Raw genomic sequence first — 13,516 nt, forward strand, 5'->3', positions numbered from 1 at the left:
TGCGAAAGAGAGAGAAGAAAGGAGAGGTTTGGATCGGAACGGTTTGTGAGTTTGTCAAGACTGTCTCTTATTTGGTAAAGAGAGAGTCCGCTGATCCAGCAGGAGAGGAGCAACGGCCTCCGGCGAACGGGTGGTGCACCCTGAGAACTGGTTAGCACAGGAACACCTTTGAGAGCATGTCGTGCTGTGGGTAGAGCACAAGACTTACGAGTTAAGAAGGTTGGAGAACGTGGTGGCGGTCGGGTGATCGAGTTCAGGAGTCTCGATCGACTTGGTGTTGATATTGGTTGGAAGAGAAGAGAGAAGACGACTCTGGAGCAGGAGGCACTCAGAGGTTTTATGGGGTTGAAGAGATAAAGAAGATGTTTATGATGCCTAGGCAAAATAAAAGAAACAGGTGGTTTGCGGAGCGAGAAGTAGAAGTGGTTGGGTGGGTGAAGAGGAAAGAAACAGAACAAACATTGACGAGAGACAGCAAGTTGTTCTTTATAGTTTTGCCGTGGACGTGTAACAGTACAAGTCACTTACGCACAAGATGCGGTACCTCGGGGGGTACCTGCAGATTACATGAAGTCTAGCAGCAGAATGGCCCAGAAAAGTCCAACATATCATGTACCGCACAAGTACCCGCTGGTGCCTCCCGTCATAGCCATGGCACAGCTCACGAGCCTCGGGCCAAGACGCCACAACAAATGAGTGACAAGCTAGCCAGCAGCGGTCTTATTCTGACGGCATCCTTGCCAGCTGTTCTGACTGGGGGGTTTTGGCGGAATGGAGGAGGTGGTCGGAGCGGTGAGCAATGAAAACAAACAGCCAGAGATACCCGGAAGAATACAACAACGAACGGCTAGAAAGAAAGCGTGCAGTGCAGTCGTGGGACGCGCACTCTGATTGGCTCGACTGGACTGAGGCATAGCTATATGCGACATAGAGAAAAGGCCCCTGAGTCTGGCTAACTAACTAGCAGGTGTAGTTGGCCAACTAGCGTCTACAGACTTGTACATATGTACATGTCTCTGCATGTAGATAGTTAACCATGTACATATATAACTATGTATCTGTGTATGTATGTACACAGCAGCCTCCAGACCGCATTCCCTGGCCCCTCCACGCAGACCAGACTTGCAATGCCGCAACATCCGCAGGCCAGCGAACCTGGTAAATCATGTCGCCGCGCTAGAGGGGGCTCAGGCCAGACTGCTCTGCTCGACCTCAACTAACGGCTAACTGCTTCGGATCTAGCCCCAGTTTCTCGGTTTCTCAGTTTCTGGGCGCAGACAACCCCGTCCGTCCCCTTTGGCCCGAGCTCCAGGTCCAGCCAGTAGAGATACATGCGCATACGTATAACTACAATGACTAAACAGCTGCCTTTCCACCATCTTTCTATCTTTGCGTCTCTTGTGCTCGTGGTCCCTCATCTTGGCTTAGCTTTCTCTTCTCTTCTCCCTTGACTCTCCGCAATTCCAGTAGTCAGGGGGGCAGTCAGAGGTCCAAGTTTTGTTTCCCAACCAAGCCAGGACACATGGCAAGTGTAGCTATCTACCAAGTGAACAGAACTAAACTTGACAACCTCCACCATAAACGTCCAAGAGCCGCCTCCTGGCCCGAGTTGCAACCCTGGCTTGGCCTGTTGATCCCCGCATCAGCAAATCCCGATGGCGGAGACGCCCAAACAGGCAGACCGACCTCATGTTGACACACCGTCGCAGCCAGTTACATAACAACAAGTCTGTAAATCTGTCTTGGCCAAGGCAACAGGTCCTCGATGTTCCGGTAGAAGTATAGCTACATAGCCAGAGCCTCGGTGTGTGTGCATGCAGCCCCTTTTTTGCTCCTGGTGCGTTGGCCTTGTTGTTTTTGGTTTGGCCATGTCACCGCATCACATCACCTGTTGACGATTCCGGGCTAGCGGGCTGTGGCTGGGCGACATTCCTCGCTTCCCCGTAGATTCACACACACACACTAATTGGTATTCAGCGTGGGGAGCCCATGATTCCACCGCCGTTGTGAGCTGGATTAGGCCAGTTCCATCACTGCTAGGGTTAAACCCAACATTCCAGATTAGAAACTGGTATCGTCATCGCCCGCCAAGCCGATAAGGCGCCTACCCCCCACTCCCGATAAGATAACGACTGGTGTGACAAAAGTCAGGGTCTGGTGGGTTATAGGGTTGCTGTGACCAGGGTCGAACCCAACTTGCACAGAAGCTCTATTGAGATGCTGCCTTGAAATTTCGACGCTTATTTACTAGTGCCGATCTTGGCCTTTCTTGGCCGGAGAAATAGAATTAGGAGGCCGAGGACGATGGAGAAATGGAAAATGTAATGCTGCGAGGCAAACTTGAATGAAGAGGAGCCTGTTGCAACCCCACGTTAAATGAGGCTGATTTTATTTTATTTATTCTGGCGTTCAAAATACTACAAGAGAATTGCTGACAAAAAAAGGAAACGAGATAAAGACTGGGACTGAAGATACAGCGATGGCTGCTGTTTTTTGTGCTAGCAAAACGAAGCATTCTGTGAAAAAGACAAGGTGTGGCCAAGGTGATCTAGAAGAAAATAAAGAGGAAAACAAAAGACGAGGAAACAATAAGAAAGAAAAGAAAACTCAAAACATATTTTCTGGAGCAATAATGTTGATGGAGGCCCAGTTGACGATGGGCGCCTCCGTGAGATTGCGCTCATCAATATGAACCTTGGGTAGAGACGGCTCGCCGGGGGTGCCATCATCCTTCCATACAGGATTCAGACGCAGAGGGTTGATGGCCGGCGCCGGCCCATCTGCTTCTGTGCGTCCCAAACTCTCACCGCGGGACCTCGGCGCCCGTTGTGGTGCAGGTACAAGCGGACTAGGTGTTGCGGCCAGAAAATAGCGCCCGAGCTTACTTGAGCCACCGGACGGTGAAGCTGGGGACATGTTGCCGGCAACGCTGGCGTGGACCGTCATGTACGAAGCAACTTCGTCCGCCATGGCGACCTGTTCCATGCCGCGAATTGTGGCCTCGGGAAATGCTCCGCCAGGGGGGAGCACCAGTGTTGGCAGGCCACAATTGACGAGCCGCAGCACATCCGACAAGCCGAAAATCTCCAGGTCTTCGTCGGCGAGGATGTCGCGGAACGGGTTGGTTTCGTCGGTATGCTTATCACGAGGGGTGCGCGGGCGACTAAAGCTGCGATTAAAGCTGGAGCGGGGGCTGATCATGGGACTGGTACAGGGTGACGTCGGTGCTGGTATTCTGGGTCGCACAACTAAGCCCCAGCGACGAGCGGTCACAACGGCGGATTGGATATCGAGATCGGCGTCACGAGCGGCGCGATGAAAGGCAGGGCTCTCGCAAAACGATGACACTGAGCCATATAGTGCCCACCACGTTCGCCCATTGATATAGACACTTGTGGCAGGCGGTGGTGTGATTTCGAGGACAGGATGAGAGGTTTGTACTGGCGTCGGCGGCATGATGCAGGCGCTGTCGGCGCGTCTGGAAGAACATTGGTACTCTTTTATAAGGGCCATTTCATCATCTTCTTCCTCATCTTCGCTAGGCAAAATCTGTGTTGAGCTGTAGTTCTTGACCTGGGCTGGCTTCAAGTTGGTCTCTTCAATGTGCTCGAAACCAGACTCGGGCTCAAAACCAAGGTTATCTGGCTGGTCCCAAAGTCGCATGGTTGAGTCTACAACCACTTCCCACAGCGTCAGATACGTTCTGGGAGGGGGTGATGTCATTTCAACAGTACTGTAAGAGCTCCAGGAGGCTGTATCGAGTTCATCTCTAGGAGTCTCAACGTGGGGGAACATGGCGTTTTGTGGTTGTGGAATACTTTGTTCAAAGACCTCCTCGGGCTCATCGTCATATTCCGATTCCGAATCAGAATCAAGGTTGAGGAATTGAAGCGGCTGTGGCTCTGGCTCTGGTACCTCATGTAACAAAACTGGCTTCAAGCCATCCTTAGAAGTATCGATGCGCCGCATTCCACGGCGCAGACACTCGGTCACGAGAAGCATATCCCGCTCAATGTCGACGCTCCCAGGAGCCCTGGTGTGACTAGGAAGCATGGAGTTGGCGCTATGGTGTTTTTGGGAGCGGCATTGGGAGGAGGAGCGGTAACACAAGTTGGCAGAGGTTGGCACATGAAACTGGGGTGCAAAGGACCGGCGATGCAGCAGCTCACTGCGGACATCGCCAACCTGGGCACGCAGATGGGCAATACAGTAACGATGTGAATAGTCTTCGGTTTCAATAATGGCGCGGAAGCGGCAGTTCGGCTCGCCGCATGTCACAGGCTGACTAAGAGACTAGACGATCACGGAGGGAGTTAGTGGGTGGTCGTCTTGAGGCGGTGTCATGTAAGTGAGCTAGTGGTACTCACCATTTTGGCAAGACGGTTCAGGTAGATTGATGGATAAAGAGAATGGATCGGGGCGATATCTCAAAACACCAAGCAGCAGCAGAATCAAACTGGCAACAATGAATAAATAGGCCAAGACTGACTACACGCTTTGTCGTCACTGGCTTAGAATCAACAAGCAGGAATAACAAGACAAGACAACATAACATCCCAACGATCTCCATTCCACCAGCGTGCGCTAGGCGAGGAGCAGCCGCTGGCTTCTTATAATTGCCGGCTGACATCCACGGCAGCTCCATCTATACCTTACAAACAACACAAGGTGCCAGCACAGCAACGAGAGGCGCAATTTCATTGCTTGGGAACTGATCTGCATTCCATCTGAGAGGGGGGGGGGGCTTTTTTTTTTGCTTTCCAGCATTCCGAGTGTCCAGTTTTTTTTCCTGTGTTGTTTTCTTTTGCTTTCTTTCCTTTTGATGTTCCTTATTTATGTATGTCTCTCGTTGTCACGCTTCTTTTCTTCTTCATGTCTTTCTTTCCGGCTACAACTTGCTTCTTATGTTCCTCTCTCTTACCTCTCCTACATTACCGTCACATTCGCTGCGCTTCTAGCCGCCCCCTTGCGTAGTACGTCAATACAAGTGTACACATGGAGGGTCACTTGCAAATGCTGCTGCTGGCTCAGTAGTCTCCACATCTTTACACAACTCGACTATTTCGTTTCTCTCTGTTTTCTCCCGGCATCTTGGTCTTTTGGTAAAGAGCAGTTCGTCGTGGCTTGCAGGATTCTTGCAAGGCAGGCGCTTCTAGCTCTGTTAATAGGCCCAGAATAAGATGCTGGCAAATATCTTTGCTTCAGGGCTTCTCGACTAACTGAGACTGCAATTAGAGGCCTGGAAGGGGGCCTGCTCCAGCCGCCAACCCCCCCTGAGGACCCCTGGAGGTTGGGCTCCCGGCAAGTTTTTCCAGTTTTCCGGATATTGCCCTATTGGAGGCATGCATTGGGCCTTGTTCTGTTTTTTTTACTGCTAATTCTTCTTCCTGGACAACGTGGAAGCTTGATCCTTGGCCAAGTAGGCAAGCTTGCATCTGGTCGGTTTTCTTTTTCTTTTTTTCTTTCTTTTTTCCTCCTCTCTGCCTCCTTTCTGTCACCTTCCCACACAACTTCACCTTGCCATCCTGCTCTCATGACCTGCCCCTCATCCTCTCCTCGTTCCTCTCCTGCGCCACTTGTAACAAGAAGCTCCGGGGAATGAAGCCTCGCAAATCCTATCGAAAGTCTCTAACAAATTGAAGGCCACCTGACGGACAAGAAGAAGAAAAAGCTGGAACAGCAAAAAGAAACCCATGTGATCCTATGCTTGGCTCTCTGCCTATAGAAAGCAAGAAATGCAGACCATACATATCAGAGGAACCGCCGTCGGTGGGCTCAATATGTACTCTCATTTCTGAATTTGAAAGTCTTTATTGGCCCATCTACGCACAAAGGATCGTCTCTGAACTCTGTCACTATTTTGTGTCGTTACATACATACATACAACTCTCTTGTTTCTGATTCCTTGTTCCTTTTCTTTTCTTTCTGTTTTTTTTTCGCACCTCGCTCCGTTACCCCCAGTTTCGCCGAGCATCATCCCGTTGCAGATGCAAAAAAAAAAAAAAAAAAAAACCTGAACAAAATTCCACTCATCATCACCACAATCTTGTGCAACCATGCACGCTCACGACCATCGTCAAAAAGATGAATATTGACAAGAACGAGATTCGAACTCGCGCGGATTGCTCCACTGCGATGGTCTTCCGGAGGAATGAACCTGAACACAGCGCCTTAGACCGCTCGGCCATCTTGCCCGGTGATGTGAAAGAACGATCGTTATCACCGCTTATAAAGTCAACCCAAAACTCGGCAAAGTTTTTTTTTTTTTCGGCTTGCCGCCGTCGTATTGCTGCGAAATAACAGTAGGTAGACGTAAAAGAATAAAATCAAATCAAATCAACAGAATTGTGTTTCCCGTTCACTTGCACAAGTACAAAGAACAAGATCGGTGGGTAGACCATGTTCTTGGTATGATTAGTATCCAAGCCAGCGTCGTATACATTCGAAAGATGTGCATCATATAATGAAAAGAAAAACACACTCAACCACCTTGCACGTCTGAGCCCTCCGACTTACTTACACAACCATAAACAAGTTCACGTCGGATGATTCGAGACCATCGTACTTTCTCGCTTAGATTCACCTGTGCACGTCTCCTTCTTTTATGCCGTTAGACGTACTACTCGTTAGTTATGCTTGCATACAAGTGCCTTTCCTGTTGCTCATGGATCTCGATCTTCCCATGTCAGCATCTGTCTTCTTTTGTTCTAAGCCCTCCTTTTGTCGCCTCTAACTGTACACATGTACATCTTGTCCTTTCTTCCTCGCTGCGTATTCGTCAATTCCCCTGCATTCTGCATGCCATTTTTTGCAAATCTTGTCACTTACGGATGCTGTCCGAGAAAAATATCTCTTCCTTGTTCCCACAGGCGTGGATACGAAACAAGATGGTTGGGTCAGCGGTGAGTGCCAATCGTCATTATGTCTCTACAAGTCTTTTATATTCCCTATCAGGTTTCATACGAGTGATAAATGGAAAAATAAGGAAAAAAAGTCTTCGAGAGATCTAGAAGGTTTTCTGTTGCTAGGGTTACTCTCAGCAAAACTAGCACCTAGGGTTGAAAAATCTAGTGTTCACCCCCGCAGACTCAGACTCTTCCGTATCATTCATCTGGTTATATATTCAAAAGCAACCAACTACAAACCAGTTTCAATATTGAGTTCCCTTCCCTCAGTTTGGGTATATCACAACCACAATGAAGGTCAATGAAAATACCAGTCAGTCTCACCATAGTGTATTTGCCATCTTTTTGCTACCTGCTAACTCATGCTGCAGTCGTTTCTACACCAAGGGTCTTACTTGTTCCTTACGAAGCTCGTCATGTCCCGCTGTATCACCACTGGATGAAGGATCCCGTATGCTGCCCTATATCCTTACTGGGTTGGTTTCATTAGTAGTGTTACGTTGAATCATCATGCTAATGCCCACGAATAGAAAATCCAAGAAGCTACGGCTTCAGAGCCTATGACCTTGGATGAGGAGCTGGAAAACCAGAAATCATGGCGCACGAGTACTGACAAACTGACATTCATCTTGTGTAAGCCTCTGGATTTCAGCTCTTCCTCTTCTAGTTTACCTTCCGTTGTCTCCGGTACTACTGACGCCGATGACAATATGCTTGGAGATATAAACCTCTTTCTCACCGAGGTTGTCCTGTCAGACTCAGATGATGAAGGTGCTACTGTACCAGGCTCAGGCTCTTGTTGCACTGGCGGCGGCAGCGGCTGCCATTCTCACAATGTGCCTGATGAAGAGAGACTGTATACCGGCGAAATTGATGTCATGATAGCTACTCCTGACCAACAAGGTAAGGGAAGTGGCACGGCTGCTGTGCAAGCACTGTTGCAGTACATCACAAAGCACGAGGCTCAGATTATAGCGGAGGCATCAGATGGCGGCGAGGGTAAAATCATATTACTGGAGGCGCGGATTAAACAGGGTAACGAGCGCAGTCGCAAACTCTTTGCAAACCTGGGGTTTGTTCAAAGGGGGTCTGTCAACTATTTTGGGGAGGTTAAAATGGTATGCGATCGTAGTTGGAGAGACACACAGGTTGACGAGTATAAGGAGGGCAGCTATGTAAGGGGTACTGATCGGTAGCAAAGTTGCCAAAGGTCATACAGAAGAGAATTCTGAGCCCATGAAACTGAATCCTGTGGTAGACTGTGTTACGCGAGCGAAAATGAGCAATGATTTTCCAGGTTTGACGGAAGGGCTCCATCTGTCATGTGCAAGAATAAACGAGACCATACAACGAGGGATTAGGTACCAACATTGTGTTTGAGAATCAGAAGAGAAAACCAACTTCACGGAAGGTGTGTGTCTGTGCAGATAAGTCATCTCGGAATCAATTGTATGCAGTTTGTAAGCACATAGTTATGTACATAGGTTTCTAGGAAGGGGATAGGGGCGGCCAAAAGAGTGGCTGACTGTGGCTGACAAATCTGCTATTCGTGGCTGTCGAATGTGCCAATGGGATTCTGCAGATAAGATAAGAATATATCCAGCGACATGAAAGTTGGCCTTGCGACCATTCAGAACATCTTCACTTCACATTAAAATATTATTTCCCCCCGCTGATACTAACCATCCTAACAATGGAATCAACAGAAAGCGTCGAAGCTGCTACTCCCGTTGCCATCTTCAAAAAGCGCGGACCAAAGGGCAAAAACCTGCGCAAAAGACCAGCAACGCCTCCACCGGCACACGACTTAGATTCCGACTCAGGCTTCGAATCGACCGATGACGAAAACACCGGCCAGCGCATCAAGCGGCGCAAGAAGGCTACACACGCAGTAATCACCGCCTCGTCGGCTACAACAGGCCCGGAAGCAAAAGGGGTTGCGGAGCCAGCCACGGCTGACTTGAACGCCACTGTATTTGCGGCGGATCGCAGCGTTGCCATCACCAGCGTGAATGACGCAACAAAGCAAAGTAACTGGTTCGATGAGCCAGGGGAGGGAACGTCAGTGGTCAAGAAGTCTAATAGCGCTAGTGGTCCAGCAGCCCAGTCTTCAATTGCGTCATCATCGACGTCAGCGCCAGATGGCACATACAAGGGCCTCGCCAACCAAGCCAAGTTTATAGAGAAGAATCCCAATGCGCCGAACCGCACCTACGGCCCAATGAAAGCAGCGACAAATATCCGCACCATCACCGTCACCGACTACGCTCCAGACGTGTGCAAGGACTACAAACAAACCGGCTTCTGTGGTTTTGGAGACAACTGCAAGTTCCTCCACTCACGCGAGCAGGTAATGCAAGGCTGGCAGCTAGACCGAGCGTGGGAGAATGTCAGCAAGGGTAAAAAGAACATGGGCGGGACCGTGATAGCCAACGCGGCGGAACGGACAGCCCAGGTTAATGGTGGCGCCAGCGACGAGAAGGACGCAGCTGAGGCGGCATTGTTAGGAAAAATTCCGTTCAAGTGCATAATCTGCAAAGACGACTACAAGGCCCCTATTATTACGCGCTGTGGACACCACTTTTGCGAGGCTTGTGCGCTCAAGCGCTATCGAAAGGACCCGTCATGCGCAGCTTGCGGAGTCGGCACCAATGGTGTTTTCAACGGGGCCAAGAAGCTTAGCAAGCTGCTTGAGAAGAAAGCTGCGCGACAAGAGCAAATGAAGGCGCAAGATGAGGAAGCGGAAACGTAGCGCCAGTCATGACGGAGGGGCTGATGCCGTAAAACCAAAAGTCATCTATCCCGAGAAGCCTACTCTCTGGCGCGGAACACATCGACAATGCGCAAACTTTGACACCATGCAGCACCATTAGTTCATATTCGGAATGGCCACAGGCCTGAGAAGAGGAGTACGGCAATGAGCGCTAGAGATTCTACTGCTATTTCTTTTCCAACCCCCGTATCGAAATCTTGATCGACTAACCTATCATCAAACCCCCACACAAAGAAAAACATCTCATGTCTACTCCTCTCAACTCAGTATCCTTGGTTTCTTGTACCCCATTTCTCCCCATACCTGCCTATATCGAATGCAACTCTTCAGAAATCCCTTGCTTGAGTGATATTCGGGCTCTCAGTTTCAAGACACTGAAGACCTATTGATTAGGCCCGGCGGCTGTACTTGGAGTGCCAGAACTGCTTCACCTTGCTCTTTGAATTGTTTTCCAGCAATCTCTGGCACTCCGTCGGCATTCCCACTAGCAACCTTTCTTTAAGTCCCATGCAAATAAAGTAGAAAACCTGCCTATACCCATATCAAAACCCTCCCTTGCTGAGTCTAGCTCCATGTTTTTTGTTCTGTTATCGTGCTTCTTGCTGCTGACTTTACAAGGCTACATGAGTGTTGCATTCCACACCCATTTGCAGAGCCCGCGTCTCGTCTGTTTTCTTTACTCTAGAAGGGGGGACAGCCATGGCGTAGAGATGTGTATTAACGACTCTTGTGTGCTGGGCAATGCTTCTTTACAGTCTAGAGGACAGACCGCGGCTTCTCAAGAGTATCTTTTCTTGCCGGTGCAACTTCTGCGCCTTGTTTTTGCGATCCAGTGTAAGCCTGAGTCGTAGCTTGAGGCGGTCGAGGATATGGATGAGTCTGGTCTGCGAGCTTGGAGAAGACGAACAAGGGTCCGAGGAAAATTTGGCCTCGCATGCTGCCAACACGCGGCCCAATGCGGGTGTGTAGTGCTGCAGAGACGCTGGGTTTTGCGCAGCGAGGAGCTGGTCAAGCGCTGGATCCCGCTCGGCTGCCCAGCGAAGAAAGATGTCGACGGAGTCTTTGATATATGAAGACCGAGGAGACCAGGCAATGTTGGGGATGGAGCATGACATCACGAGAGGGAGGCGAGGCAGGGTGTGTATTTGGGTTTGCGAAGGAAGGAGTGTTGTGTGAGGAGCAAGTGAGTTGTTGGGGGTTGGTGATGATGTGAAGAAGTGTAGCTTATGGGACGCTCGAGAAGAAGAATCAGTTAGAGACACAGCGACTCTCTCTCCGAGAATGTTCCCAACCATTTTGACGTGTTCTTCTATTCACTGTCTTTTATACCCACTGCAGAACGGTTTTCTATTTCCATCTCATAACTACGCTGAGAAGCAAAACTTTCAGACATGTCATGCCCACTTGCCTAGCCTATTCATCTCATAAGAGTGCCATTTACCAATCATTCCGTCTAGTGATTGTATAATTCCATGGCTTGAGTTGACGGCTCTGGCCTTGATCGTAACTTATATACACTCTTCTCGCTCAACCCATATCCCTGCTTTGGGAGGGGCCTTGCACCGCATGATCACATAGTCCAACTGGAAACACAACTAGGACTTGATTCGGTGCCAGGACCAGCCACCGGGCCCGTTAATACATAATATATACATGACTACAGCCAAGACTATAAGGCAACACAGAACAGTAGGGTAGTGATAGTGCTGGCTCTCACGTGTATCCATTGGCTGTATCCATTCTATACCTCGCTCCGCATAATGCTTGCTGTTCGCCGTCTTTCCAAAACCTACAGTCCCTAATTTGCAAATATCCTCACTGTAGTATCCATGCTAGCTGTTGCAATGACACACCTGATTTGCGGGCTCGAGCCATTGGCCCCATCCGGCTTGGCGCCGCCCTCGGTCGAGCCGTTTGGCAACTCGGCTGGCGCTGGAGCGGATGCCCAGCGTAACGACGTGATGAACTGCTGGTGTGTGTCGTTGAGCACCTTGACACACTTGCCCTCCTGGCTAAGATCCCAGCAACGCAAGGTCTTGTCGTCGGACACGGAAAGCAGATACTTGCCTCCAGGATGAAAGACAATAGCGCTAATCCAATTGTCGTGGCCAACGAGAGTCCCGAGACACGTGCCCCGTGAGTCCCAAAGTTTGATAGTCTTGTCGCGAGAGCCTGAAGCCATGAATTCCGCCGTGCTGCTAGCTGGTGGTGGTGTCTTGAGACCGGCCCAGGTGGCCAGGTACTGATATGATGACGGGGGTGCTAGTGCGCAGCATGAAATCACGTTCTCATGGCCTGTGAGAGTAAGGGTGTTCTTGGGGTTGGGCGTAGAGACATCCCACAGTCGTACCGTGCGGTCGTTTCCAGTCGACAGCAAAAATCGGCCATCAATTGCCGGGCAAACATCTCGCACCCAGCCAGCGTGGCCCTGTAAAGTCTTGAGACAGTATCCGGTCGATGTATCCCAAATACGCAAAGTCTGGTCACCGCTGGCACTGACCAGGAGATTGCCGCCGGGAATAAAGCGTACAGTGCTGATGCTGTGGTCATGGCCCTTAAGAGTGCGGGTGTTCTTGTAGTCATCCGAAGGATCCCATAATTTGATAGTCAAATCGGTACTGCACGATGCCAGGAGAATATTGCCGCGAGGGCCGCCAAAGTCAACGTCTCGTACAGCCTGAGTGTGTGCCTTTATGGTGCGTTCTAGTTCGCCAAACTCCCAGTCCCAAATTTTGATGGTACAGTCTTCAGAAGCAGAAGCCAGTGACGAGAAAACAGGATGAAAGGCCACAGAGTTGACGGTGTCGCGGTGGGATTCGAGCGAGTGGCGGGACGGTGATCGGGGGAGCCAAGATGACGGATCTTGGCTGCGTTTGGGCATAAAGGCCGGGGAAACATTGTCGAGTTCGGATTGCAATGATGCACAGCGGGTTTCGAGCTCCATAATCTGGCAAAAAACAGAAGAGGTTAGCTTGAGCAACCTTGTTCCTTTGGCGTCGCGTCCCGTCCCAAAGACTTGCTGGTCGAGTCAACTAGGTCTGCGCATTACCTTTTTCTGTAGTCGCACTACACTGGTCCATTTCTTTTCTAGCAGCGTCTCGTACTTCTTGGCGGTTTCGGCGTCAAAGGCTTCTTCGCTCAGATTCAAGTCCTCGCGCAAGGCTGCTGTGGCATTTGGTAAGCTACTGGCGGCCACGTAGGCAATGATAGATTTGTGACTATCAAAGAGGGGACGGTTGTTAGCACGTGTATGTATACAGGGAAAATGGTGGATAGAAAAAGAAGCAGCGTACAGCTCTTCCGCCTGGCGATTGGTCAATATGGGAGCCATTGTTTATATACGAACGAAACCAAACACCGGCTGATGGTGGTGGTATCGTAGAGAGAGGGGGTTTTGGAAGGAGAAAGCGTATGTATCTATGTATCGATGTATCGATAGATGTGTGCTTCCAGGTTGACAGTACAAAGCCAAGCGTGGTAGCCTCGAAGCCGGACGGTTTTGCTGGAGCGCGGATGACTGAAAGGCCGTGAACAACGAAAGCGACACGGCTGGCGGTTTGATGTGCCACACTTCGCAATGGGATCGCCAACGTCAATGGATTCGTGGGGGGGAAGATGTCGCAGGGTCGGGTCAATATCGACAGGCCAGTTCGCCAGAGAAGCCCTTTTCGTTGTGTTAAGAGAGAGAGAGAAGGAGATGGAAAAGAAGCAATGGAAGAGCGTTGTAAAGCCGATTCGCTGGGATGGTCTTTGGCGTGGAGAGAATGAGAAGCTGAGGAGCCAAAAGATGAAGGCCTCTGAAGCTTGGATGGTCGTGGTTATCGGCAGGGGAGGAAGG

At 50.1% G+C, this 13,516-nt stretch overlaps 3 protein-coding genes across 3 annotated transcripts; 1 reads left to right on the top strand and 2 right to left on the bottom strand.

Moving 5' to 3' along the window:
* Positions 1-2,607: 2,607 nt before the first annotated feature.
* On the bottom strand, positions 2,608-4,370 carry BROUX77_002558 (uncharacterized protein; the record flags this gene model as incomplete). Its single annotated transcript, XM_073747112.1, has 2 exons — positions 2,608-4,293; positions 4,368-4,370. The coding sequence occupies 2 exons, from the start codon at positions 4,368-4,370 to the stop codon at positions 2,608-2,610; spliced, it is 1,689 nt and encodes a 562-aa protein (XP_073607640.1).
* A 2,974-nt stretch (positions 4,371-7,344) lies between these two features.
* Positions 7,345-9,657, top strand: BROUX77_002559 (uncharacterized protein; the record flags this gene model as incomplete). Its single annotated transcript, XM_073747113.1, has 3 exons — positions 7,345-7,356; positions 7,436-7,808; positions 8,612-9,657. 3 exons carry the CDS (start codon positions 7,345-7,347, stop codon positions 9,655-9,657), a joined length of 1,431 nt encoding a protein of 476 aa, XP_073607641.1.
* Positions 9,658-11,476: 1,819 nt separating this feature from the next.
* Positions 11,477-13,009, bottom strand: BROUX77_002560 (uncharacterized protein; the record flags this gene model as incomplete). The annotated part of the gene is made up of 3 exons (XM_073747114.1): positions 11,477-12,625; positions 12,728-12,896; positions 12,972-13,009. 3 exons carry the CDS (start codon positions 13,007-13,009, stop codon positions 11,477-11,479), a joined length of 1,356 nt encoding a protein of 451 aa, XP_073607642.1.
* Between the last annotated feature and the right edge of the window lie 507 nt (positions 13,010-13,516).

Source organism: Berkeleyomyces rouxiae (assembly GCF_048999995.1).
Source record: "Berkeleyomyces rouxiae strain 22BRR77 chromosome Unknown BrBRR77_ptg000002l, whole genome shotgun sequence".
In the NCBI taxonomy this organism is placed as follows: Eukaryota; Fungi; Ascomycota; class Sordariomycetes; order Microascales; family Ceratocystidaceae; genus Berkeleyomyces; species Berkeleyomyces rouxiae.